The 27,928-nt window shown below is 35.5% G+C and overlaps 1 protein-coding gene across 10 annotated transcripts in view; it reads left to right on the forward strand.

Moving 5' to 3' along the window:
* Nucleotides 1-25,853, forward strand: part of RAP1GDS1 (RAP1, GTP-GDP dissociation stimulator 1) — a 132,330-nt gene extending 106,477 nt beyond the window's left edge. For 4 of the 10 annotated variants that reach the window (XM_014534013.1, XM_014534016.1, XM_014534014.1 and 1 more), the window contains 9 exons: nucleotides 6,907-7,050; nucleotides 7,206-7,250; nucleotides 7,772-7,903; nucleotides 9,206-9,340; nucleotides 10,479-10,604; nucleotides 11,338-11,477; nucleotides 14,481-14,607; nucleotides 17,331-17,459; nucleotides 24,032-25,853. In XM_014534013.1, the coding sequence (XP_014389499.1) occupies nucleotides 6,907-7,050; nucleotides 7,206-7,250; nucleotides 7,772-7,903; nucleotides 9,206-9,340; nucleotides 10,479-10,604; nucleotides 11,338-11,477; nucleotides 14,481-14,607; nucleotides 17,331-17,459; nucleotides 24,032-24,159 (1,106 nt within the window). In that variant the 3' untranslated portion in view covers nucleotides 24,160-25,853. The remainder of the gene's footprint in view (nucleotides 1-6,906; nucleotides 7,051-7,205; nucleotides 7,251-7,771; nucleotides 7,904-9,205; nucleotides 9,341-10,478; nucleotides 10,605-11,337; nucleotides 11,478-14,480; nucleotides 14,608-17,330; nucleotides 17,460-24,031) is intronic. The other 6 variants (XM_005859269.2, XM_005859272.2, XM_005859270.2 and 3 more) reach the window with 3 other exon arrangements.
* Nucleotides 25,854-27,928: the final 2,075 nt, after the last annotated feature.

Genomic DNA, 27,928 nt, shown 5'->3' on the forward strand with positions numbered 1-27,928 from the left:
GCAGGCCTAAGCCAGCAGGTCGTTATCTCCCGAGGGGTCCCAGACTGTGAGAGGGCACAGGCCGGGCTGAGGGACCCCCCCCTCCCCCGAGTGCACAAATTTTTTGTGCACGGGCCCCTAGTATGTATATAATTTAATATATATTAGAAAATAAACATAAATATTGAAGGAAGTGAAAGGTGTTAAAGACCCTTGTATTAAAGGATGGTGTGGTATTGGTGCAAGAATGGACAAAAAGACCAGTAGAAAGTACCAGTAGACTCTGATTATTCAAAGATTTCAACTTTTAATGTGCCTGCTAAAATAATTTTTTAAAACCATCTGTAATAATCAAATTAATGGAAGAATTTATGGAAAGATTTTTAGCGAACTGAAAGATAGATTGAAAGGAAGTCTAGAAAGAAAAGAAAAACAATAAGGATATAGAATATGTGAACAACATGATTAAGAAATTGGCTTAATAGACATATTTCAGAACACTACCCAACTACAGAATCCTTTCTTTTCAACTACACATGAAACGTTTTAAAACATAGTCATGAAACAAGTTTCAACAAATTCAAAGGATTGCAGTCTTGCAGAGTATGTTCTCTGACTTAAGTGGGTTGTCTAATAATAAAAATATAACTAGGAATTCTTATAAGATATTTAAAAATACACTGCTAATATTTAGGAGGTCAAAGAAGAATCATGATGGAAATTAGGAAATTTTCTGTAATGAAATTGAAAAGACTATCTCAAATCTTATGTGATGTAGGTAAAGCCATACTTAGAAGGAATTTTTTTTGCTTTAAATGCATATATTAGAAAAGGAAAAAGTAAGAGCAGTGAGCTTAGTATTCATTTTAGAAATTTAGGGGGAAGAAAACCAATGAAGCCAAATAACATAGAAAGAAGGAAACAAAGAGCTGAAATTGGTAAGATAGAAAATACATAATGAATACAAGCATATAAGTCATCAAAGTTGAGACTGAAGTAAATTAATAAAACTTGTAAATCCCTCATAAGTTAATCGGGAAAAAAAAGAGAGAGAAGACACATAATGAAAATCAAGAATGTAAAAAGAGATCTTACTACTGATCTTACAGAAATTATTAAGAGGATGTTATGAACAAGTTGATGCCAATACATTTTAAAATATGGATGACACAAGAAGAAATAGAAAAACTGAGTAATCTTAAATTTTTCCAGAGAATAAGAAAAGCAGATATACTCACCAATTTATTTTATGAGACTACTGTAATCTTTATACCAAATAGATAATACAAGAATGAAAATTAAAGCTAGTTTCACCATGAACATAGATCCAAATTTCCCCTTAAAATTTTTGTAAATGAAGCCCAGTAATATATTTAAAATTTATCCTCAAAGCAAATGGGACTTATTCTGAAAATGCAAAACAGTTTAATAGTGAAAATGTAATCGATATATTTTATTACATTAAAAATTAAAGGGGAGAAATTATATGATCTTCTTAGATTAAGAAAAGCATTTGATACAATTAACTGTGCATTCATGATTTTTAAAAACTTTGCAAATCAGCATTAGAAGAGAATGAAAAGGATATATACCACAAGCCTACAGAAAACAATATAATGATGAAACAAAAAGCATTTCCTTTCAAATTGGGAATAAAAAGGATCATTCCTATTTCTAGTCATTATTGTAGGAACTGTCCAGTACAGTAGAATAAGAAAGAAAATATATAGGAGATATAAATAAAACAGTATTTATAGATTATATGGTTTATGTCAGAAATCCAAAAGAATTCATAGATCAATTTTTAAAAATTAATCAAAATTAGATTGCTAGCCAAAACAAACGAAAAAATCAAAACATGGTATTATTGTGTACCAGCAAAGAAAATAGAAAATGCATTTTTAAAAATATGTTTTTACCATAGTATAAAATATTAAATGCTTTAAGAATAGACTAGTAAATGTTTAAGATCTCTGGCAGAAAACTATAGGAAATCATCAAGAGAAATTAGAGAAGATCTAAATAAATGGGAAGCTATATCACTTTCATAGATTGGAAACCTCAGTGCTCTAATGATGTTATATCTACCCATCTTGGTCTGTAGACTCAATGAAGTTCTAACCAAAACCCCAAACACCAGGAATAGCCAAGATACTGTGAAAGAGAACAAGGTAGCAGAACTGTTTCACTGCATAAAACTCTAATAATTAAAGGACAGTGTGGTACTGGTGCAAGGATGGGCAAAAAGACCAGTAGAACAGGGTAGCCCAATGACAAATGGATACCTTAATAGATGTTTATTTATTAGGGGTAAAAAGAATTCACTGTAAAACAGTATGGAAAGTACAGTCATTTCAATCAGCAGTGCTGGGAATATGAAAAAAAAATACAACTGGAGAGACACATACCCCCACTTTATACTATATTAAAAAATTATACTATATTAAAAATTAATTTCAGATTATTGACCTATATGTGAAAGTTAAACCAGAAAGTTTATCTTAAAATATAAGGTAGGAGAATATCATCAAAATCTTGGAGTCCGGATAATTTTCTTAGGTCACAAAAAACTCTAACCATAAAGGAAAAAAATTATTAATTTGGACACCGTTCAGAATAAAAAGGAAGACAGTGGGGGAGAGAAAATATTTACAACATATAACCAAGAGAATGTGTACAATATATTAAAACTTCCACAGATCATTAAGAAAAATGTAGAAAACCTAGTGGGGAAAACTTGAGTAAGTAGTTGAGAAAAGATAAAATCCAATGGCTATTAAACACATACAAATATGCTCAACTGGTCATCTCATACACCAATTCTTGGTCAGGGCACATACCTAGATTGCCGGCTCTATCTATTTCTCTCTCCTTTTCCCTCTCCCTCTCTCTAAAATCAATACGCATATCCTCGGGTGAGGATGAATGCTCAACTCCTTAATAATGAGGGAATGCAAAATACAATACTAAATACCCACTAAGATGTCTGATTATACCAAGTGTTGAAGGTTTGTAGCAGTAGGAATTGTCATCAAGTGCTGGTGTGGTGTAAATTGGTACACTTTAGAAAACAGTATCTACTGAGTTGGAATCATGCATTCCCTATGATCCAGAAATATGTGCACTAGGAACCATTACAGGAATGTTCATAGCAGCATCCTATTTAATAAAAGCCTAATATGCAGATCGACAGAATGGCAGAATGACCGGTTGCTATGACACGCACTGACCACCAGGGGGCAGACGCTCAGTGCAAGAGCTGCCCCCTGATGGTCAGTGTGCTCCCACAGTGGGAGTGCAGCTCAGCCAGAAGCCGGGCTCAGCACAGCAGCAGTGGCGGGGAGCCTCTCCCACCTCTCCTGCAGGTTGGTGGTAAGGAGCAAGGGGTTCTGGACTGCGAGAGCCCTGACTACGAGAAGGATGCCTACTGGATTAGGCCCGATCCCCCTGGGCAGGCGGACATCCCCCGAGGAGTCCCGGACTGTGAGAGGGTACAGGCTGGGCTGACAGACACCCCCCCTCTCCCACCCCTGTGCATGCATCTCGTGCACCAGGCCTCTAGTTATTTATAATGATGAACATTGTAAACAACTCATATCCATTAACAGTAGAATACATAAATCATGGTATATTTATATAATAGAAAAATATATAGTTAAGAAACAAAATGAAGATACTTAAAACCAATAATGTAACCTGGCTGGTGTGGCTCCACAGTTGAGTATCGATCTAACCAGGAGGTCACGGTTTGATTCCCAGTCAGGGAACATGCCCGGGTTCTGGGCTTGATCCCCAGTGTGGGGTGTGCAGGAGGCAGCAGATCAATGATTCTCTCTCATCATTCATGTTTTCATCTTTCTCTCCCTCTCCCTTCCTCTCTGAAATCAATAAAAATATATTTTAAAAAATAAAACAAATCTTATAAACAGATGAAAAGGAAAAAGCCAACACTGGAAAACAAATATTGTAAGATTTTATGAATGTAAAATTCAAAACAAGCTAAGATTATTGTAGTTTTTTTGCTTTGTTTTGTTTTTTAATATATTTTTTAAATTTTTTACAGAGAGGAAGGGAGAGGGATAGAGAGTTAGAAACATTGATGAGAGAGAAACATCGATCAGCTGCCTCCTGCACACCCCCAACTGGGGATGTGCCCGCAACCAAGGTACATGCCCTTGACCGGAATCGAACCTGGGACCCTTCAGTCTGCAGACTGACGCTCCATCCACCAAGCCAAACCGGTCAGGGCTAGTGTAGTTTTTAGAAGTGATTATTTGGTGAAACAATAAAGAAAAGTATGGTTGTGATTGCCATAAAAGTCAGGGAAGTAATTTGAGAGAGATGGATGGAGGGGAGATATTAGTGACGGGAATGCCCAGTGTGACTTCCTGGATTGTTGGCAATTAATTTTTTTTCAAACTTTTTTTCCTTTATTGATTTTTAGAGAGAGACAAAGGGAGAGCGATAGCATCTATGAGAGAGAAACTTCATCAATCGACTGTCTCCTGCATGCCCTCTATTGGGGATGGGGCCCACAACCTGGGCATGTGCTCTGACCAGGAATTGAACCCATGACCTCTTGGTTCCTGGGTTGCTCAACCACTGAGCCAAACCAGTTGGACTGAATTTCTTGGTTTAGATTGTAGTTACATGGTTATTGGTTATTTAAATGCATTTTTTTTCACTTCTCTGCATTTGTGGGATTTTTTTTAACCATTTAGAAAAGATTTTTAAATACGTGTGTGTGTGTGTGTGTGTGTGTGTGTGTGTGTGTTGCATACATATATGCATGGGTACATAAATGCATATATATGCAAAGGGTGGTGATAAAGGTAGATGTTCTTGGACAGAATGACATTGATAGGTGTGTGATGGGCTATCTGCTGTAGCAAATGTCTTGCTAATCCTCCTTAATAAGGCTATTTAAATCTCCCAGGTGTATATGTGTGAGTGTGTGTCTGTGTGACAGAGTGATTACAGTCAAACTCTGAGAGGAGAGATCTGTAAACTTTAGTCATGACAAATTTTTAATTTTCTAAATGCCTTAGCTCTTATTCTCTAGGGAGAAATTTGTTTTTCATCTCATTTGTTAGTTTGGCCAAATGAAATTTTTATTATGACCTTCAGTCAGTTTTTATGCCAGAGAATTACCTGTAACCTGCCTTGCAATGTTTCACCATAACAATGTTTTTATTATTTGTTTCTCCTCTACCACCTTCACTTCTCTTTTATAACTGTGCAGTAGATTGAATGATACCTTTGAAAACTTATTTCTGGACTATCCTTAGCATATCATCTTTGGTTTTCCTTATATGCAAAGGAAAGTGATTCCAACATTTCAATTGGGATTTTTGTATGATTCAAGAGTTGTTTTTTGAGTGTTTTTAAGGCTTTTTCATCATGGCTTTCAATTCTAGTCACTGCACATTTCTAGCCCTAGCATTCTGTAACCAAGGAAACGCCCTACTTTCAGCATGGCACAGTGCAAATGTACCTTTTAAAAAAATATTCCAGGTTGAATATTCTGTGTATTTAGAAATAATATAAAGATCAGTTGTCCTGTTAGTTTAAAAAACAACAAAACAAAATCCTCAAGTTTTACACATTAAAATTGCTTGAAAGAAAAAGTCTTAGGTATAAAAATAAGTATTTTTTCTCCCAAATAACAACCATTGTTGTAGAACCTATACTTAAAATCCAACTGAGAAATAAAACTTGTGTAAGTTTAAAATTTCTGTGTAGCAAATGTATTTCTAAGTAGTATTAGATATACCCAAAGCATTTAGGTAGGCCAGTTTAGGTTAAAATACAAAGATGAATGAGGTGTATATAATATCTACTCTAATGGAAAAGGCAGATATGAATGTGAATATAAAATCTTCAGTGATGTAAATTTTGTAATGAAAAAGTATTTGTTGTTAGGGAAGTACAAACAAAATTGATTTGATGTGGGAGTAGAATTTGCTATGAAGATAATTTTTAAAAATACAACTGGAATGTAAATTCTCTAATATTCCTTATTTTGTTGGTTATCCATCAGAAAGCTTGAAAGTTATTGTTTTCTTTAACCTGTCGTTATGGAAATTTTAAAACCTATTCAGATATACAGAGAACATAGTATAATGAACTACCATATATATCCATCACCCTAGAAAGTTTCAAATTAATAAAACCTGAAGCTTTAAAAAACAAAAAAACAAAAACATTTAAAATTCAGAAAGGTATAGATCTTTTAACTGCCCTGGAAAGATAACATTTATACAAATATGAATCCAAATATACTTGTGATATAGCTTAAAATTTACTAATAGCTCTTTACTTTTAAATAATTTATATTTAAACTTCATTAATGGATCCATTTTAACTTTATGTAACAGGTATGTGTGTTTTAATTTAAACAGTGTGGGATATCTTATTTATTGACTTTTAAACATGAGCATAATATCTAGAATAACAGTGGCATGATAGTACTTACCTTCAGAGCTGAGAATTTGTTTAGGAGCTTCCAGACATTGTGAAAGGTAACAATTTCAATTAGAAAAATGAAATAAAGCTTCTCTGTGTTTAGGCTGCACTGTCAGACACTTCCTTTTGAAACTCAAATCTTCTAGCAGCGGTTCTCAACCTGTGGGTCGCGAACAGTGAAAATACATCCTACATATCAGATATTTACATTACGATTCATAACAGTAGCAAAATTACAGTTATGAAGTAGCAACGAAAATAATTTTATGGTTGGGCGTCACCACAACATAAGGAACTGTATTAAAGGGTCGCGGTATTAGGAAGGTTGAGAACCACTGTTAGGGTGTGTTATCTAAATTACCCATTTTCTTGGTTTCTTGTAATTCTTCATAATGGATTGCTTATCCCAGAATTCCTATTTTCATCTCAGGTTTTGGTTATTTTGTTCACATTATTCTTTAGATGCTATTAAACTACAGCTGGTTGAAGCAGGCTTGGTAGAATGTCTACTAGAGATTGTTCAGCAGAAAGTGGATAGTGACAAAGAGGATGATGTTGCTGAGCTCAAAACTGCTTCAGATCTAATGGTTTTATTACTTCTTGGAGGTGAGTTGGAATTTATACCAATCAAAGAACATGGTTGCCAGATTCTTAAAAATTTATTGTCTCTTTTGTAAATGCTATATAAAGCATTTTTTCATTTTCCTATCTCATTAAATCCTGTTGATGTGATGATTTTGAAATCTTAAACATACGGAGAGGACTAGAGATAATAAGCCTGGAAAAGAGGAGGCTTCACTGTTTATGTATGTATGTATGTATTGATTTATTTTTAATATATTTTCATTGATTTCAGAGGGAGAGGGAGAGAGAGAGAGAGAGAAACATCAATGATGAGAGGGAATCATTGATCTGCTCCCTCCTGCACGTCCCACACTGGGGATCGAGCCTGCAACCCGGGCATGTGTCCTGACCAGGAATTGAACCATGACCTCCTGGTTCATAGGTCAACACTCAACCACTGAGCCTTGCCAGCTGGGCTTCACTATCTTTCACTATTTAAAGAGCTGTCATATAGAAGAGACAGCTGTAGCACCAAAGTACTAAAAGCCAGATAGTTACTTGGGACTTATACTAGAAGAACTCTAAAGTTTCTTGTCCAGTCTCTACTAAAATGATTCTTATGGTAAAAAGAATCATTACTTTTCCCCTTATTAATTCTATCATTTTTGAAGTATGTAGTTTCCCCATTGGCTATTTACTTAGAAATATGGATTTGTTGCTCATATTTATTTTCCTCTTATCTGTTTGTTTCATTTACCTCCAGATGAATCCATGCAGAAATTATTTGAAGGAGGAAAAGGTAATGTGTTTCAAAGGGTGTTGTCCTGGATTCCATCAAATAACCACCAGCTGCAGCTTGCTGGAGCGTTGGCGATTGCAAATTTTGCCAGAAATGGTAAGCATATTGCTGCATTTTAAAAAAATTTTCTTTGACATTTCATGTACTAAAACCAAACAGTTTAGAATTACACGTAGTATGTATGTGTACCGCTACCTTAATTTTTCAGAGATATGAAATATTTATAGTGACTTTCTAACAAATTATATATTTTATGGAATTAAACTAAGTTCTAGTAGTTTAAAGATCTTGAACAGCCCTGCCAGCGTGGTTCAGTTGGTTGGGCATCATCCTATGCACAAAAATGTTGCCGGTTCATTTCCCCGTCAGGGCACATGCCAGGGTTGCAGGCTCCATCCCTGGTAGGGGGTATGCAGGAGGCAGATGATATATGTTCCGCTCTCACTTCCATGTTCCTCTCTCCCCCTTTCCCTTCCTCTCTCTAAAAATCAATTTTTAAAAGTTTTGTGTGTTTTTTTTAAGAAAGAAAGATCATGAATATTGATCATGAAGTCCTTTAGAATACTCTGCACTTCAGAGATTGATAAACTTGAGTCCCATTCTAATTCACATCTGATTTAGAAGGATAGTCTCTCTTGCCTGGTGACTTTATTTTGGATTTAATAATCTAAATTTTCATTATAGGGTTATTGTACCTCAATTTATACTTTTATATCTATAAAACTTGTGTGGCTAATTCTCTGGTTTAGGGTAGAATAATTTAGCTTAATATTTCAGAGGCACCAGACTTGCATATTTATTTTTGAAGTCTGGTCTAGGAATATGAGTTACTTTTGTGTTTAGTTTGATTTTATTGCAGAATGAACTGTTGTTATATTATAGTGGATGACTTACTCCATTTTCATTTCCTTCTTTTGGGGAACCATCATTACCTCCTTAATGATGGCAATAAGACTGGCAAAAGATTAATAATTGTTGAAGCTAAATATGGGGTATAAATAGTGGTTTATTTTAATATTCTTTCTGTTTTATAAATGTTTCAAAAATTCTATCAATGAAAAATAATTTAAGTAACAGCAATGATAACAAAATATAGAATACTGTCTCAGTCACATTGGCAAAACTCAGGCATGCTTCACTATTGGTGGACATTTTAAGCATGTGGTTTCTACTTATCTTCTGATATGTTTAAGCTAGAGAGTTTTCTTATTTTAAAAATTCTATTTTAAGAATCTTTTAATCGGACTTCTCAGTTAAAAAAAATTATAAATCTGAGGGAGAGTTAGATTTTCCTGTGGTTCCATTTTCACTAATGTAGATAATGAGTAGGCATCGGCATTACAAAATATTTATAGATGTTTGTGCAGAGGAAGAAAAAAATGCTTTATTTTTCTTCAGATGGAAATTGTATCCATATGGTAGACAATGGAATTGTAGAGAAACTTATGGATTTACTGGACAGACATGTAGAAGATGGAAATGTAACAGTACAGCATGCAGCACTAAGTGCCCTCAGAAACCTGGCCATTCCAGGTAAGACTGAAGGATGGAAGGCAACGATGTAAGAAATAAAATCTATTGTTTTGGTAAGACTTTTACTTTATGTGATTTGTAGATCTGCCCTGACCAAGGAAAAAAATCTTCAAATTGTTTACATTTTTTTTACTGATACATGAAGATAAATTAGTTTTCTGAGACTGTACAAGCATAACTTTGCCTTTGTTTAGATCATTCAAATAATTCTATTACCTTCTGTGAACTCCTAAGATTTTCATTATATTGTATAGTTACACTTTTTAAAGCATCTTCAGTTTAGGTAAGATAATGGCATCAATTAACAGAGTCCCCTAAAAAATGACTTTAAAAGTTTGTATTTTCCCGCAAGCATACAATTTTTTAAAACTAGCCCTAATGTGCCCTAACCGATTAGGCTCAGGGGATAGAGCGTCAGCCTGCGGACTAAAGGGTCCCAGGTTCGATTCTGGTCAAGGGCATGTACCTTGGTTTCGGGCACATCCCAGTGGGGGGCGTGCAGGAGGCAGCTGATTGATGTTTCTCTCTCATCGATGTTTCTGACTCTCTATCCCTATCCCTTCCTCTCTGAAAAAAAATCAATAAAACATATTTTAAAAAAATAGCCCTAATATGTCCTTTTGGATTAAAGACTTAAGCCATGGAATCACATTATCATTGGAAATAATACAGGAGATGATTTAAAATGTTCTTTTATTTTAGTTTCTAAAAATAAATTTCTAGTTAGGTAAAATAATATAACTATGAAGATATAATCTATATGAAATTAGTTTGTTTCATATAGCAGATGATGTTTATTAATGACTATGACATCTATATTAACACAGCTGGTCAAGAACAGAGGTAAAAAGAAACAAAGTTGAGGAATTGTGCTTTTTATAAATAGAAGGCAACATTATCAGGTTTCCATTACAAACTATTTAGGTAATTGTTTTGAGGTTAGGTTTGATTTTGTATATTATGCTCCTATAGACAAACAGGATACAAGATTTTTTTTTAAATAGAAAAAATATAAAACATAGGGCCTTAGAGATAATAAGACCCTCAATAAATATTTATTGAATTGAATGATTATCATCAAGAATGCTAACATCACTTTAATCATGGTCTTTTTTTTTTTTTTCCTCTCTCTCTCCAGTTGTAAATAAAGCAAAGATGTTATCAGCTGGGGTCACAGAGGCAGTTTTGAAATTCCTTAAATCCGAAATGCCCCCGGTTCAGTTCAAACTTCTGGGGACATTAAGAATGTTAATAGATGCACAAGGTAAAAGAAATGCTTTCCCAAGATGTATTTTTGCTATCATAATCTCAATGTGCCTCTAGTTGAAAAAGGACTTGTTTTCAGCTTTCAGAATTATGTAATCATAAAGATAAATAGCAAATGAAGACAAAAAGAGATTGGTTTTAGAACCCATGCATTAATTCTCATGCTTGTCATAATTGGCTTTAAGTGGAAACTATATGGCTTCTATTAGTACATGTGATCCTAATTTTAGGTTGATTTATTAGCAGTTCCTAAGAGTTTTTGTTTTTAGCATTCCATACCCATTTTTACCTCGTCTTCAAAATCATCATGTTTCAGTATAATAACAAATTCTTTAAAAGTTTGCTTTGCAAACAGGGAGATCATTTTTCTGTGTACCGAAACAGCAATGAAAACTTGGAATTAATTATGTTTATTTACTTATAAATTTTTTCTCTATATTGATTCCTTAGAGTCCTTCTAAAAATGCTTTATTATTGTTTGACAGAGTACTAACAGACTACCAGGCTGACCTGGAAGCATATGAAGTTACTTATTTTTATATTTTGTACTGAAGTCCACAACTTTATAGGAAAGGCCAAATAGTCCTTCAGATATGGAGTACTGTATTTGCAGTTCCTGCTTTAATAAAATTGTGTTGTTTTTTAAGCATGTAATTTTCTTGCACACTCTTTATTTCAGTTGATTGCCTACCAGTGATTCATTCCTTTGTGATTTGCCTTCTTTCCTATAGCAGAAGCTGCTGAACAACTAGGAAAGAATATTAAGTTAGTGGAGCGTTTGGTGGAATGGTGTGAAGCCAAAGACCACGCTGGTGTGATGGGAGAGTCAAACAGACTGCTCTCTGCCCTCATACGACACAGTAAATCAAAAGTAAGTTCCAGAAGAAACCATTCACTAAGAACATTTGAGTGGCCTTTTTGTAAAACTGGTATTGTAGATCCTACATCATAAGCTTGCATTTTTTATGTATTTATGTATAAATACATTAATCAAGAGTTCTGAAAAAATAATTGAAGATTGAGCTTTTTTATTTGGTTATATTCATAATAGTTAAGAGTAAGGCTTTGGAGTTAAACAGAAATGAGTTCATAATTTATCTGCTATATTTACTTGATCAAGTGTCTTCACATCTATGTAAAAACTGGGCTGTTACCTACCTGAAGGTGTTGTGAGGATGATTCAGTGAGATCACGTATAGAATGCTCAGTTGGTACCTGGGACACAGCAGGCACTCAGTAAATGGAGGTTGCTGCTGTTACTATTTTTACCACCACCACTACCACTATTACCAGCATCAGTGTCAAACATCTGTGTGCTAGGCACTGACCGGGGTAGCTACTGATATTTAGAAATTAAATGATGTCTGGATAGTATTTGATGCCCAGAACCACAGAGTTGTATAAAATCCATTCTCATGGCAGTGTCCAGCTTATCAGGTGTTTGGCTCATGGTTGATAACCTATAAGTATTTGTTGAGTGAATCATTAAATTAACAAGTAAATATTTTAAAGAACACAATGGTGAAAACCTGGGCCAGCATTCAGCAGCTGATTTAATGTCTAGATTATATATCTTTTCTTTTTTATAACCTCTTTTCTAAGGTAAGCCTTTTGACTATTTCACCTGTGTACATCTGCAGAGAGACCAACTCTGTCACAGAAGGGGTGATGTTTTAGAGGTTAACTTGGAGTCACTCAGGAGGAGAAGGGGAAGATTGACTGTGATGAGTTCAATATATAAACTTCTATGTAGACTAGACATAATATTAAGAATAAATGTTAATATTATTTAAGACATAATATTAAGAATACAAATATTAAGAATAAAACCACAAATATTAAGAATACTACCTGGATTTGAATCTTGGCTTGTTAACTACTTAATCACGGACTTTTGGGAAAATTTCATAGCTTAATCTGAGCTTCATGTTTTTCATCTATAAACTAAAAGTAATATCTACCTAATGAGATTTTCTGTGAGGATAAAAATGAGCTAAGTACCATAAGCTACCTGATATATCAATTTTATAGTTGTTGCTCTATGAAGGATAGCTATCAATATTATTAATTTTCTTTTGTCATATTACATTTAAGTACAATGCTTAACTTATTTTTTATCTACCATTCTGTCAGACAAAGCAACTCTATCCAGTAGCTATTCAATAGCAATTATTGTAGTAGGAGAGAGGGCAGGCATTTTAAAAGAAAATAGATATCTGTTCCAGAAAAGTTAGGTGGAAAAGAAGCCATGCTTAGACCTAGAAAAGGCTATTTGTTTCTGATATACAAATTTCCTTCATTCATTCTCTATCCTTCTACTATAGTGGACTTTTCAGGATGAATCACAAAATAGAGGATGAAATGACAATCCAGGAATCTTTCCTACGCGATTGCATTTGTATGCACACATCTCTGTAGTCTTCTTTATTCAGTAAACTCCTTTGTGATTTTTATAAAAATCTTTACTGATTTTAAGATTTCTGATCCTGACTAGTGTGGCTCACTTGGTTGGGCATCGTCCCATGCACCCAAAGGTTGCTGTTTTGGTTCCGGTCAGGGCACATGCCCAGGTTGTGGACTCAGTCCCTGATAGGGAGTGTGCAGGAGCAACCTATTGATGTTTCCCTCTCACATTATGTTTATATATCTCTATCTCTCTCTCTCCCTCTCCTTCCTCTCTTTCTCTAAAAATCAGTTTTAAAATCTGAAAGAAAAAAAAAAGATTTCTATATCAGTTTCAAATAAACTGCCACCAAGTAAGCATTATATTGGGAGGCTTTCTTTTAATTAGAAAAGGCTTTAAAAGATGAGTTCCTCACTTTCTAAAAGAGGTTGATGGGAAAAGACCTGTATTAGATGCAAGAACCATAAAAACTCAGTACTTGCACTCTATTGATTTAGAATGTTTAATTTCCAAACAAGTTAATCTCAAAGCAAACATCCCGTCTATATAGTTTTTTAAAAAATTTACATAGATGGAAGCATAATGGAAACCCTTTTTAAAATATTTCAGCAAATTAATTTGAAAAATATTCCTAATTACCGTTAGTTTTGTGCCATTGATGCTAGCTCGGACAGGCTGCTTACTTCAAATTACTAAAAGTGAAAAATAGCAAAGAAAATTACTTTAAAATATCATATAATTAAGACTTTCCACTAAATTATATTTAATCCAAGATTTTTTAGGCAATAAAATTCTGAGATGGAAACAGAAATGGCTACTAGAAATAAATGTGACCATTTTTCATCTAATTTTTGTTATACATTCTATATGTGTTTTTCATGTAATAACTGTAATTATTACAGAAACCTGAGAGATACACACTTACATGATCTCAACACTATAGATAAAGTCACTGAGGTGCCAAGAGGGTCGGTTATTTGCTCAAAGTCAGTGTTGGTGGTAGGATTTATTGAACCCCTTTGTATGTAATTCAGTTTTGTCAGATCCAACAAAGGATAAAAGCTACTCCCAATACATGCTTTACCTGAAGCATCTGGCGAACAATACCAGTTGCTATAATAAAATTTTGAAGGGAAAAAAACATTTTTGTTATTACAAGGTTTATTCTCTTTTGTTGATCCTATGGTAAGTCAACATTTGGGTCAATGGCACTTGTATTTGACTTTGGTAGCTTCTGGGACTCTATTTCTTGATATGAACTGCAATGATCTTTTTCACTTAGGTAGTTTAAGATGTCATCTATTGATGAGTTTATTTAAAGCTAAAAGCTTTTTTCTTCATAGAAGAAAATATTATTAAATGTAATGATTCATACAGGACACTCAACTTACAATGAATTGACTGATTATAATGCAGCTTCTTTATATTGAAAATTAAAGTTTATAACTCTGTGATATTTATTTATTATAGGATGTAATTAAAACCATTGTACAGAGTGGTGGCATCAAGCATCTAGTTACCATGGCAACTAGTGAACATGTAATAATGCAGAATGAAGCCCTTGTTGCTTTGGCACTAATAGCAGCTTTAGAATTGGGTAAGTACCCTAGTGACAAACTTATTTTCTCCTATTTTTATCTTGGATGAAAGGAAGCACAGGAGTGGAATAGAAGTCAGACAGAACCTTAACTAGAAGCATTTTGCCAGTGTGTGTCTATATGTATATCTGAGTATATTGAAAATCATATTCTACAGATTGTCACCACTGCTGTCCCTTTTGGTTGTGCTTTTTGGCAACACTTTGCTTTAAGGTTAGTTTGATTCTTAAGTGTTATCTCAAGTAATAAGCAATTGGGGAACATAGAACTCATTTTTAACAGGCCTCAGAGAAATGAAACCATTTTTATAATGCAACAAGTTTAGGGTTTGCTACTTTTACAGCGACCCAGACCTCTTCTTCCATCTCTACTGCTAAGTTTTCTGTTGCTAATCTTCTATCAATGCTTTGTGGGGGTGGGGAACCTTTTTTATGCCAAGGGCCATTTGCATATTTATAACATTATTTGGGGTTCTGTCTTGACTTCTGTTCCACTCCTGTGTGTTAAGTTTTATACAGGTGTTTTTTGTTGGTTTTTTTTTTTTTTTGCATGTGTAGGTCTGTATATCTACCACCACAGTCAAGATAATAGTTCTAAGACCGAAAGGATCCCTTCATTTATAACTACACTCACCTGCCTCCTACCCTTACCTCCCATGCTGCTCCTAACCCCTGGAAACCACTAATCTGCCCTTCATTTCTAAATGTTTTCATTTTTAAAATGTTATGTAAGTAGAATCATATAGTATGTGACCTTTTGGAATTAGCTTCTTTTGCTCAGCAAAATTTCTTAAAGAGTCATCAGATTTGTCTTGTGTCTCAGTTTTTTATTGCAAAGTAGTATTCCACAGTTTGTTTAGCCGTTCACCTGTTAAAGGACATGTGGGCTGATTCCAGTTTGAGGCTTCAAAAAATAAACTTACTATGAACATTCACATATAGGTTTTAATGTGAACATAAATTTTCATTTCTCTAAATAAAATGCCCAGGACTGCAATTGCTGGGTTCTATGGTAACTACATGTTTAATTTTTAAAGAAACTGTCAAATTGTCTTTCAGAGTGGCTATAGCATTTTATACTCACACTGCCACTGTATAAGTCAGTGGTTCTCAACCTTCCTAATGCCGCGACCCTTTTTTTTAAAAATTATTATTTTTTAATATATTTCTTTATTGATTTCAGAGAGGAAGGGAGAGGGAGAGAGAGAGAGAAATATCAATGATGAGAGAGAATCATTGATCGGCTGCCTCCTGCACACCCCCTACTGGGGATCGAGCCCGCAACCCAGGCATGTGCCCTTGGCCGGAATCGAACCTGAGACCCTTCAGTCCACAGGCTGACGCTCTATCCACTGAGCCAAGCCGGCTGGCTAGGGCTACTGCGACCCTTTAATAGAGTTCCTCATGTTGTGGTGACCCCCAATTTCATTGTTACAAATTGAACATAATTAAAGCATAGTGATTAATCACAAAAACAATATGTAATTATATATGTGTTTTCCGATTGGTCTTAGGCGACCCCTGTGAAAGGGTCGTTCGACCCTCACAGGGGTCGCGACCCACAGGTTGAGAACCGCTGGTGTATGTGATTAATTTTCTCTGCATTCTCATCAGCATTTGGTGTTGTCACTACTTTTTTATTTTAGCCATTCTGATAGCTTTAAGAGATATCACATTGTGGTTTTAATTTACATTTTTTTAAATGTAATGATGCTTGTACATCTTTCCATGTCCTTATTTTCAATCATATATTCTTTGGTAAAATGCCTATTTGTCTTTTGCTTATTTTCTAATGTTTTGAGAATTCTTCATATATTCTAAAAGTTTACATTTTACACTTAAGTTTGTGATCCCCTTTGAGTTAATATACGTATAAAGTATGGTTTAGGTTAGGGTTCCTTTCTTTGTAGCTGTCTAATTTGCAGCAACATTTGTTGAAAAGGTTCCCTTTACTCCATTGAAATGATTTGAACATTTGTCAAAGATTAGTTGAGCATATTTGTGTGGGTCTACTTCTGGAGTCCTATATTCAGTTCCTATGATCTATGTATCTATCAATAAATACCTCACTATCTTGATAACTATATAGTGAGCCTTAATATCAGGTAGAAGAATTTCTCCCACTTCATTATTTTTAATCAAGATTGTTTGCCTCTTCTAGGACCTGTGGCTCTTCATATAAATTTTAGTATAAGCTCATCTATTTTTGTAGAAAATCCTGCTGGGATTTTAATAGGAATGAACATTCTTTATCTCTTAAAGATAGAGACATCCTAAAGTACATATGGAGGAAATTATGTAATTTATAAGATTTGCTTCAAAATAATTTGAGATGTTTGAGAGTAGGTAGATGAAACTAGAGATAGATGAAACAAGATTGACCATGATAATTTATGAAGATGATAGTGCATATGGTATCATTATACCATCTTTTCTGCTTTTGTATATGTTTAACAAAAGGTTTTTAATTGCTTCATTTAAAAGGAATGTTTTAATTCTAAATATTAGTTTAAACTTAAAATATTTGCTGAAATTTGGCTCTCTCTACTTTTTTTTTATAAGGACTAAATTTAGTATCATATGTCTAGGTCATTATTATTTGTCAGTCCCTTTTGGAAAGTTTCACATGATCAGTTTCTAGAAAAGGAAGCAATGTTTACCCAGATTGTACTGGGTTCATAAACAGTGGGTATAACTGCTACTTTAATCATTTCCTGTTCTAGACACTGCTGAGAAAGATCTAGAAAGTGCTAAACTTGTACAGATTTTACACAAACTGCTAGCAGATGAGAGAAGTGCTCCTGAAATAAAATATAATTCCATGGTTCTGATCTGTGCTCTCATGGGATCCGGTAAGTATATGTCTTCTATCATTTGATTTCTGTGCATCAACATATGTTTGACATTATTAAATATAAAATAATAGTAAATGGTGGCTTTGGGTTTAAAAAAACATTAGAAATTAGTTTATGGAGGTTATAGCATTACCTTTACATTGAAAATATTCCCAAAAGGTTCTTACTATAATAAAAAACACTATGTAGCAAATATAGGCTAAATCAATATTAAAAATCAATACCTGTAAGTTTTATCAACTTTAAAATATTATTTTATATAAAGAACAAGTTCTGATTTTTATGCCATGATATTAACTAAGAAATTTGTTAAGAAATCATTGGCATGTCTTGTGATATATATTCCATGGACAATTGAAAAGAATGTGTCTTCTGCTGTTATTGGGTGAAGTGTTCTTTAAATGTCGATTAGATCTTTTGGTTGGTAGTGGTATTGAGTTTCTCTATTCTTGCTGATTTTCTGACTAATCATTGTTGAGAGGTGGTGAAGTCTTCAACTATAATAATGAATTTATCCATTTCTCTTATCAGTTCTATCAGTTTTCACTTCACATGTTTTGTAGCTCTGTTGCTAGGTATATTCAACTTTTAGGATTGCTATGCCTTCCTGATGGATTGATCTTTCTACCATTATATAATGTTTCTCTCTGTCTCTGGTGATTTTCTTTACTTGAAGTCTACTTTATCTAATCTATAATAATAAAAGCATAATATGCTAATTAGACCGATGTCCTTCCAGACGACCTTCCTGATGAAGCCAGGGCTGCGAGGGAAGCCCGGGTCCCGGGTGCCAGAGGGAAGCTGTTGCCAGTAGCTGGGGGAAGGAAGGCCTACTCTTGCATGAATTTCATGCATCAGGCCTCTAGTATTAAAATAACTACTCCTATCTTCTTCTTCTTTTTTTTTACTCCTATCTTCTTTTGAATAACAAACATTCATTTAGTTTCAGTCTGCTATATCATTATATTTGAAGTTTAAGACGGCATATTGTTGGATTGTATATTTTCTGTTTTGTTGGTATATAGTATTATATTAGTTACATTAGTTTCAGGTGTGTAATATAGTGATTTGACATTTTTATACCTTACAATGTGATTGTCTGTTACCATGGAAAATTATCCATGATTATATTCCCCTTCATCTTTTTTACACACCCTCCCTCCTGGCTAACCATCCTTTTGATCTCTGTTCCTATAAGTCTATTTTTGTTTTGTTTTTAGATTCAACATATAAGTAAAATCATACATTATTTATCTTTCTCTGTCTGATTTATTTCTTTTTTCATTTAGCATAGTAACCTCTAGGTCCATCCATAGTGTCACATAATATTTCATTGTATATAAATACATCTTTATCCATTATCTATCAGTAAACACCTAAATTGCTTCCATGTTTTGTCTATTGTAAATAATGCTGCAGTGAACATAGGGGTACATTTTTTACATCATTTCTAATTTTTCAATTATAGTTGACATACAGTAGTTTATTAGTTTCAGGTGTACACCCCAGTGATAAGACATTCTATAACAGGGGTGGGCAAACTTTTTGACTTGAGGGCCACAATGGGTTCTTAAACTGGACCGGAGGGCCGGAACAAAAGCATGGATGGAGTGTTTGTGTGAACTAATATAAATTCCAAGTAAACATCATTACATAAAAGGGTACGGTCTTTTTTTTTTTTTTTTAGTTTTATTCATTTCAAACGGGCCAGATCCGGCCCGAGGGCCGTAGTTTGCCCATGGCTGTTCTATAACATACTAAGTGGTCATCCCGATAAATCTCATACCCATTTACACCGTATATAGTTATTAGGATATTATCAACTATATTCCCTATATTGTACTTTACATCCCCAAGACTATTCTTTTACTACCAATTTGTTCTTAATCCCTTCAACTTTTTCATCCAACTCCCCTCCCATCTGACAATCATCAAAATGTTCTCTGTATCCATGTTCATTGATTTAGTACTTTAGATTCAATTGTTGATAGATATGTATTCATTGCCATTTTACTCATCTTTTATCTTATTTTTTTCTTTTTCTTCTTAAAAAAGACCCTTTAACATTTCATGTGATACCAGTTTGGTGTTGAGCTCCTTTAGCTTTTTCTTGTCTGGGGAGCTTGTTATCTGTTGATTCTAAATGTAGATGCAAGCCACAGACCTTCCCACATGCCACATGCGTCTGTAAAAAAAAAAGTTTTCCCTAAGTGGCAGCCCTGACCAACTTTAAAATATTTTTTCATGAAAATTTTCAGCTGAAAATATTCAAGAACACCCAAATTCTGAGTAATTATTTTTATAATATTCATTGCAAATTGATTTTTAAAATTTAAATTGAAAATATCGTGGTGTGTGGGGATGGTTTCCGTTTTGGACGCGTGGCAGTTAACTGGTTAAAGTAGGTTTTCAATTTGCTTTCTCTCTTCTCCTTCTGGCACCCCCATGATGTGAATGTTGTCCCAGAGGCTCCTTACACTCTTCTCTTATTTTTGTATTCTTTTTTGCTGTTCTGATTGGGTGTTTTTTCTTCCTTATATTCCAAATTGCTGTTTTGATTCTCGACTTCATCTACATTACTGTTGATTCCCTATAAATTATTCTTCCTTTCAGGTAGTGTATCCTTTATTTCTGACTGGTTCTTTTTTATGGTGTTGAAGTTTTAACTTCATCCACTCTTCCCCTAAGTTTGTTGAGCATCCTTATAACCAGTGTTTTGAACTCTGCATCTAGTAGATTGCTTGTCTCCATTTTGTTTAGTTCTTTTTCTGGAGTTTTGTTCTTTTCTTTCATTTGGGACATGTTTCTTTGTCTCCTCATTTAGACAGTCTCCCTATATTTATTTCTATATATTAGGTAGAGCTGCTATGTCTCCTGGGATTTGTACATGGCCTGTTATAGTAGGTTTCCTGTAGGGTCCAGTGGCACAGCCTCCCGGTTCATCGGTTCTGGGCACTCCAAATGCGCCCTCCTCTGTGGGCTATGTACACTCTCCTGTTGTAATTGAGCCATGATGCTGTTGGCATGTCAATGGGAGGGACTTACCACCAGACTGATCACCTGCAAGGACTGGCTGCAACCACCATAGAGAATTAGCTGTGCAGGAGCTCACCCCACAGAGCAAGACGTGCATTAGTAGGGCTCTGGTGCCCTCTGAGTGTGTCACTTGTGGAGGTGGTTGGTTGGTGATGCTTCGACATTGTCTGAAGCTGTCCACTGGGTGTGTTGGCTCTGGGGCCTCCCAGTGGGTTCAGGCCAAGGTCAGCCATTGCCTGTGTTCTTCCCGGGGCCACTCAACACGAGGTACAAAGCGATCTGAAGATGATTGCTACTTGTACTGGGCTTACTACACTGCCATCTTGACCAGAAGCCCCATCTGGAGGAAGGGCAGAGCTAGTAAGGTGTTGAGATACAGAGTTACCCTGCCCAGACTCTGTTCTGCCCACTTAAAGCAACAGGGCATGCAGGCAGAGTTGAGGGCATGAGGAGTTTTATTGCCTGGAGAGGGGATGGACTACTGGGGTGTTAAGATGCATGCAAAAAAGCCTACACAGACCCTGTTTTGATCAGATAGTTAAAGGAATAGGGCACATCAAGAGCGACCCAACCAGCCCCGGTTACATCAGGCTGCCCACCTGCAACCCACACACCCCTCCCAGCTACAATCAGTCTGCCAAAACTATCCAACACAGTCTACACAGAGGCCACTCTTTCAAGGCTGAGAGAGACATCAAACTCATAGGAAGAAACAGAAAGTCAAAACAAAATGAGGAGACAGAAGAACATGCCCCAAATGGAGGAACAAAAAAAAACTCTAAAAACCCTAGTGAAATTGAGGTAAGTAATTTGCTTAATGAACAATTCAAAGAAACAGTCATGAGGATGCTCAACAAACTTGAGAGTACAATTAAAAAAACACTCAGAGAGCACTTCAGAAGAGAGAGAAAATGTAATAAAGAACCAATCAGAGATGAAGAATACAAAAACTGAAATGAAGAATACATTAGAAGGAATTGACAGCAGATTAGTTAATAAAGAAGAACAGGTTAGGGACGTGGAAATCACCCATCAGAACAACAAAATGAAAAAAGAATTTTAAAAAATCTATATATAAAAGGCTAATATGCATAGTGTCCCCTCAGGAGTTCGACTAGGAGTTCAATCACTCGCTATGACGTGCGCTGACCACCAGGGGTGGTGTGGAATGAAGGAAGGCTCTGACCGGCAGCCGGAAGGCCCTAATTGCCGGCCAGGGCTAGGGACCCTATTCATGAACGTATTTTATGCACCAGGCCTCTAGTATAGTATAAGAGATTGTTGGGATAACATCAAGCATCCTAACATTCACATTGGAGAGATTCCAGAAGGAGAAAGGAGAGAGAAAGGAGCAGAAACAGTATTTGAAGAAATAATTTCTGAAAACTTTCCTAACCTGGGATAGGAAACAGACATCCAGGAACCACACAGAGTTGCAAACAAGATGAATTAGAGAGACTCAGATCAAGACATTGTAATTAAAACGGCAAAAGTTAAGGATAAAGAGATAATCTTAAAGACAGCAAGAATTAAACAAGTCACATACAAGGGGAACCACATAAGGCTGTCAGCTGATTTCTCAGAAACAACTTTACAGGCTAGAAGGGAGTGGCAGGAGATATTCAAAGTACTAAAAGAAGTACTAAAAGAAAAGAATCTATGACCTAAAATATTATATCCAGCAAGGTTATCATTCAGAATAGGAGACATAAAGAGTTTCCAGACAAGCAAAAAGTAAAGGAGTTCACAACCACTAACCTAGCTTTACAGGAAATGTTGAGGGGTCTTCTTTATGCAGAAAAGTCCATAACCAGATATAAGAAAATACAGGAAAGAAAAAAAAACACCCAAATCAATGATAAAGGCAAATCTATATATATAAAAAGCTAATATGCAAAGTATCCCCTTGGGAGTTCGACCGGGAGACCAGGAGTTCGATTGCTCGCTATAACGTGCGCTGACCACCAAGGGGTGACGCGGGACAAAGGAAGTCCCTGGTCGGCAGCTGGAAGGAAGGCCCCGGCCATCAGCCAGAAGGCTCCAGTTGGCCCTGATCACTGGCCAGGCCTAAGGCCTCTAGTATAAAATAATCATAGTTAATCAACCACTTAAAAAACTAATCGGAAGGTTTAAAGATAATAGTAAACATAAATGTAAGTATAATAATTAAGAGTTACACAAAACACAAAGATAGAAAACATGAGTTTTGAAACTCTGTTTCAAAAACAGAGTTCAGGGAAGCATAAAAAGGTAGTACTTTTAAAATTTAATTGAACTTAAGTGCCTATGAGCTGAAAGTAGACTGCTATGGATATGGGTGGATATGTATGGAACTCCTGGTAACCACAAACCTAAAACACACACAAAAAAGGAAGAGAAAGGAATTCAATCAAAACACTAAAGAAAATCACATCAAAAGGGAAAAAAATCAAGAAGATAGGAACACTGGAGAACAACAAAAGTAATGAACAAAATGGCAATAAGCACATACCTATTAATAATTACTCTAAGTGTAAATGAATTAACTGATCCAATCAAAAGACACAGAGTGACAGAATGAATTAAAAAACATGACTCAGTATGCTGCTTACAAGAGACTCACTTTAGATAAAAGACACACAGACTGCATGTGAAGGCATGGAAAAAGATATTCAATGAGTACACAGAAGTTTTAAATTTTGATAAAGTCCAATTTACTCATTGAATGGTATTGACACCCATGTCAAAAAAATCATTTGACTACCTATATGAGGTTTTATTTCTTGGCTCTCTGTTCTATTCTGTTGGTCTATATATCTGTCTTTAAACCAGTACTATTCTGTTTAATAAACTTTTTAGTAAGTTTTAAAATTAGGAAGTGTGAGACCTTCAATTCTTTTTTTTTTTTTTTCCAAGCTTGTTCTGGATATTCAGTCCCTTGAGAATCTGTGTGAATTTTATAATATATTTTTCTATTTTAACTAAAAACATTGGTTCCAGTTTAATACCACCATCTCATTAAAGTAAACCATCAGTTTGAGGAATGCTGATTGCTTTAAACTTACTGGATCTCAGTCTTTCCATATAGTAGTTCTCAGAGTCTTACAAGTCCTGTATTTTTCTGTAATTGAGGTTAAATAGAGCAAGAAAAGCCAGAAAGAAGAAATCTAAAAGGGAACCTAGTGTCACAGAAATTTGTTGAATGGATGTAAAGTATAACCTTTCTTATTTGCCACAAAATTAAGTTGAAACAGATCTAAGTCACTAACCTTCATATTTGAACTATATAACTAAAACCTTGAGATCACACAATGAGCTCTGTTTAATTATAACTCATTACCCTAATCACCCTTAGACCGAAAAACTTGACATCTGATTTATCTTTATATTAATGTGGCAAGTAAAGGTTCTCTGATTTTATTTATTTATTATTATAACACATCTCTAAAGATGACCTTTCTAGGCTACTATTGTGTCTTTTTCCTAGTTTTATGGTATCATCCAAATAAACATTTTGGATATATGTGTCTGTTATATTGATTTTTGTCTTCCAGAATCTCTACACAAGGAAGTACAGGATTTGGCCTTTCTAGATGTTGTATCCAAACTTCGCAGTCATGAGAACAAAAGTGTTGCCCAACAGGCCTCTCTCACAGAGCAGAGACTTACTGTGGAGAGCTGAGAACTGCCCCTCCCTGATACATGGCATCATCCCATCTCTGGTTTCCCCTTTGTCCTCCATCCAGGTGCCTCTTCTGCTTCATTCACTTCCATATCACTTGTGCATGCCTGTAATGTTTCAATACCAATTGAAGAACTCTGTAGGTACCTGCCTAATAAGATTTCTAAACCCATAGTTAGTGTGAACATGAATTTGTCAAAAACAAGTCTCCACCCATAACTGTTCTTTTGTATTCCTGTTGCTTGAGCTATATTAAGTAGAATGTGCATGTTGTAGTCCTATGATGATGTTAACTTGGTACTACATAATGACTTGCTCCTCACACTTGGTAAACTACATAATAATGTACTGGTAAATTAGCAAGAAACAAGAATGCAGCAGAATCTGTCTAGCTTATTAAAGATGATATTGAATAGTAAAAATAGCTCCATTTTTTGGTGCTTGGTAAGCACAGTGACCAAAAAACTGTATGGCTGTTCATTCATTAGTCTTACCTACTAATGTCAAACTCATGGTACCTAGAGTTAAATAAAATCCAATGCTCTCACTCTTTACACTATGGTTTCTCCTTCTTCCTAACTATGTAGACTCTTGAAACTGCCACAAACTTGGCAGAACTTCCTGGGGTTTTTAATTTCATGTTTAATTGGCTCTCATCAGTAACCTGATGTTGAAAACATTTGTAGTTTTCAGTATGAAACTACGGGGTTGAAGACTCCCTTTTACACTAGTACATCTTGGATTTTTGGCTGTATTTTAGATTCTTATATATATACAGATTCACCTTAGAACTTTTTCATCAACTAATCAGGGTTGTCCAACACTTATCTATAAAAGTCACTTTGGCATTTGTTTTCAACTAAGGAAACAAATATAGCTCATTGGAGACTGGATTTTTTTTCCCCTGTTTTTCATCATTTAGCTCAAAAGCAAGAGGTTTCCTCTCAGAGTCTTTTAAAATCATATTAGAACTAGCAGGACATAGGAAAACATTAAGAAATCTTTGTCTAGATTAAAGAAAGGAAGCAGGTTATAAAGCCATATAGCCAGTCCAGTTCATCCTGCAGATGGCCTCATACCAGTAGCTGTTAGAGTCCCCACCTCCACTTCCTACAGGGAACTGCAGATTTTAAAGGCTCTCTCAGAAAAGGTGACAGCGCCAGGACCCGGGAAAGGAGAAGACCTCCTTGGAGAACCATAATGTGCTCTTCACTGCCACTACCACCACCAAATGGATTTTGAGAGCTTTGAAACAGTCTTTGTAAGTTAATCAAAGCATCCCTGTGACATACCTGCCTTCTCCCTGTGCCCAAGTTTGACAAACAGTGCCTGAGAGGTAGAATAGGCTGCATTGTGGAAGGACTGCAGGACAGATGGGCAGCCAGGGTAGAGGCTCCTTCCCCCACATGAGATGGTGTACGTCTCTAGGCGATCAAAGTTGGACTTTGGACTCTGAAACAGCTATAATTCAAGAAAGTTAAAACCCCAGTGGAGGTAAAGAACCCTTTGACTAATTATTCCCTTGATACCCAAGAAAGGGACTGCTGTATGTACACTTACTGCAAGAAGGATCTTGTTTACTATCTTCTTCTGGACTGGATAGTGAACTATATTTTATGATAGTTTTGAAAGACATCTGTAATGTAAAGACTGTCCATATTAATAACTAAATAAATAAATTGTATATCAAACCATAATGGCGGCATCATTTGGTTTGTTTGTGTAATTTACTTCTATTTCCATCTCCTAGAACAGTGCTTTACTCAATTGTTGGTGCTCAATAAATATTTGTTGAATGAATTCCGATTTCCATGAAACTTCCATACTGCCCAAAAAAATTCTACATAGATTGCTAGAGAAACTGAGATTTAGATCATTGTCTGACTTCAGAGATTTTTTTTTTGAAGGCAGGATCCTTCCCCATTATACAGAAAACCTCAGAACAGAGGCATCCACAAGTCATAGATTTGAGAGACGCCATTCTGTCAACTGCCAGCAATCAGTTTGCTGATATGCTAGAAACTCCTCTCCAGCAAAACAACATGCAGTTCAAATCATCAGCTGTTCTACAAGAGACCAGAAGCCTGTGCCCTTATGGTACCAAGTTCACCACACGTGATGTGCTGCTATGCCATGACAGTGGGTAGGAGCCCACAGACAGTACTACCCTTACCTCTATCTTAATGGAGGCCACCTCTAGCTTGCTACCCACTATGAGTGCATTCTAAGGGAGAAAATGGGAGGTGCAGCACCACAAAGCTTGAATGATCACCTTGTGCCAGGACTAGAGCACAGATGAAGAGCAAAACCAGAAATGAGAGTTCCGGAAGAAGATGGGTGAGTGAAATGCACTAGAATGTGTTCCCACCCTCTCTCCCCGTGACATTAGCTCCTTGGAATCCTGTTAACCCTCACCCAAACAGCAACCCCATTGTACTCAAAGCAAAATTGACTAAATACTGGCCCACAATCCAGTGTTGCCCTTGCTAAAACACGTTTTGAGCATACTGATAGCAATGGCGATGTGGAACAAAACTCTTCAGTTCTAAAACGATTTCCTCTTGGATGGAATAGAATGCAGCTCTCGGATGTAAGCATTCGTATGAAGTGTTCTGAGAAACCCTGCATGTGAACATTTAAAAAAGAAATGCTCTTTGGTATCATTAGAAGGTTTATTATCTAATTCTGCTGAACATAAGGGGTGAAGATGTGTATTACCTTGGTGAGCATTACCCTTTATATCCAGCTGTTAATAGAATCAGTAAGCTTACAGGCACTTCTTAACTCTAGGAAGACATAACATTTGAATTATACAGGTGTCTATTAAAAAGCACCTAGTGATTTTAGGGATGAGTCTTCATAGCTGTAACCAGGAAAACTGAGGATTTTTTTTTTTTCAAAGATGAGAGCTCTTATTTTACATACATACATGCATAATTATATATTGTGAAGCTTCATAGATACATGTTTTATAGGGATACATGTTTTATAGGTGTGTCTAAGATGTACTAAACATTTTTAAAGTGTGATAAGTGCAAAGAGTAAGGTCTTTGGATACTGTCTGATGTGTATCACACCCTGGTTCTGTTCATCACCAAATTCCTTACTCTCTGGGCCTGTAAGGAATTAATATGATGAGTTTAATGTTCCCTACTTAATAAGATGCGTTTAATGATCCCATCATTATATGATGAGTATAATGATCCCTACTTCCCAGGGTTTTTGTGACTATTGAAACCTAGAGGTTGAAGGTAAAGTTGGATGGAACTGTGATACCTTATGGCCTAACCTACACTCCCCTGTCCCCCGTGCAGGATTCCCAGCTAAAGGAACTCAAAGAATAGCCAAATGGGAGACAGAGAGTCTATTAATAGTTTGAGGAACACCCTGTTGTCAACGCAGAATGTAACCCCTTGTTTCCTTCCCCCAGAGACTAAGGTGGCCAGGTCTACAGAAGCAGGCCTTGAATGTAGGTCCCAACTAGTACTTCCTTTTCCTGTCTCTTCATATGTCAAGTGGGAAGAACAGTAAGTAGCTCAGTAATCCTAAATTTTATTGTTACTAAGTCAGTATAAATGAGGCTATAATACTATGAGTTTTTTTTCTCAATATAGAAACAAAATCCCCCTTCCCATTTTCCTTGCTGCCCAATTATTTATCAGTATATATAAAATATACCTTTTTATATACATACCTGTTCATGTACCTGGTATATGTCTTTTTCTTAAATATAAATGGTACTAGAAGCCCAGTGCACAAAATTTGTGAC

Source organism: Myotis brandtii, unplaced genomic scaffold, assembly GCF_000412655.1.
Source record: "Myotis brandtii unplaced genomic scaffold, ASM41265v1 scaffold124, whole genome shotgun sequence".
In the NCBI taxonomy this organism is placed as follows: Eukaryota; Metazoa; Chordata; class Mammalia; order Chiroptera; family Vespertilionidae; genus Myotis; species Myotis brandtii.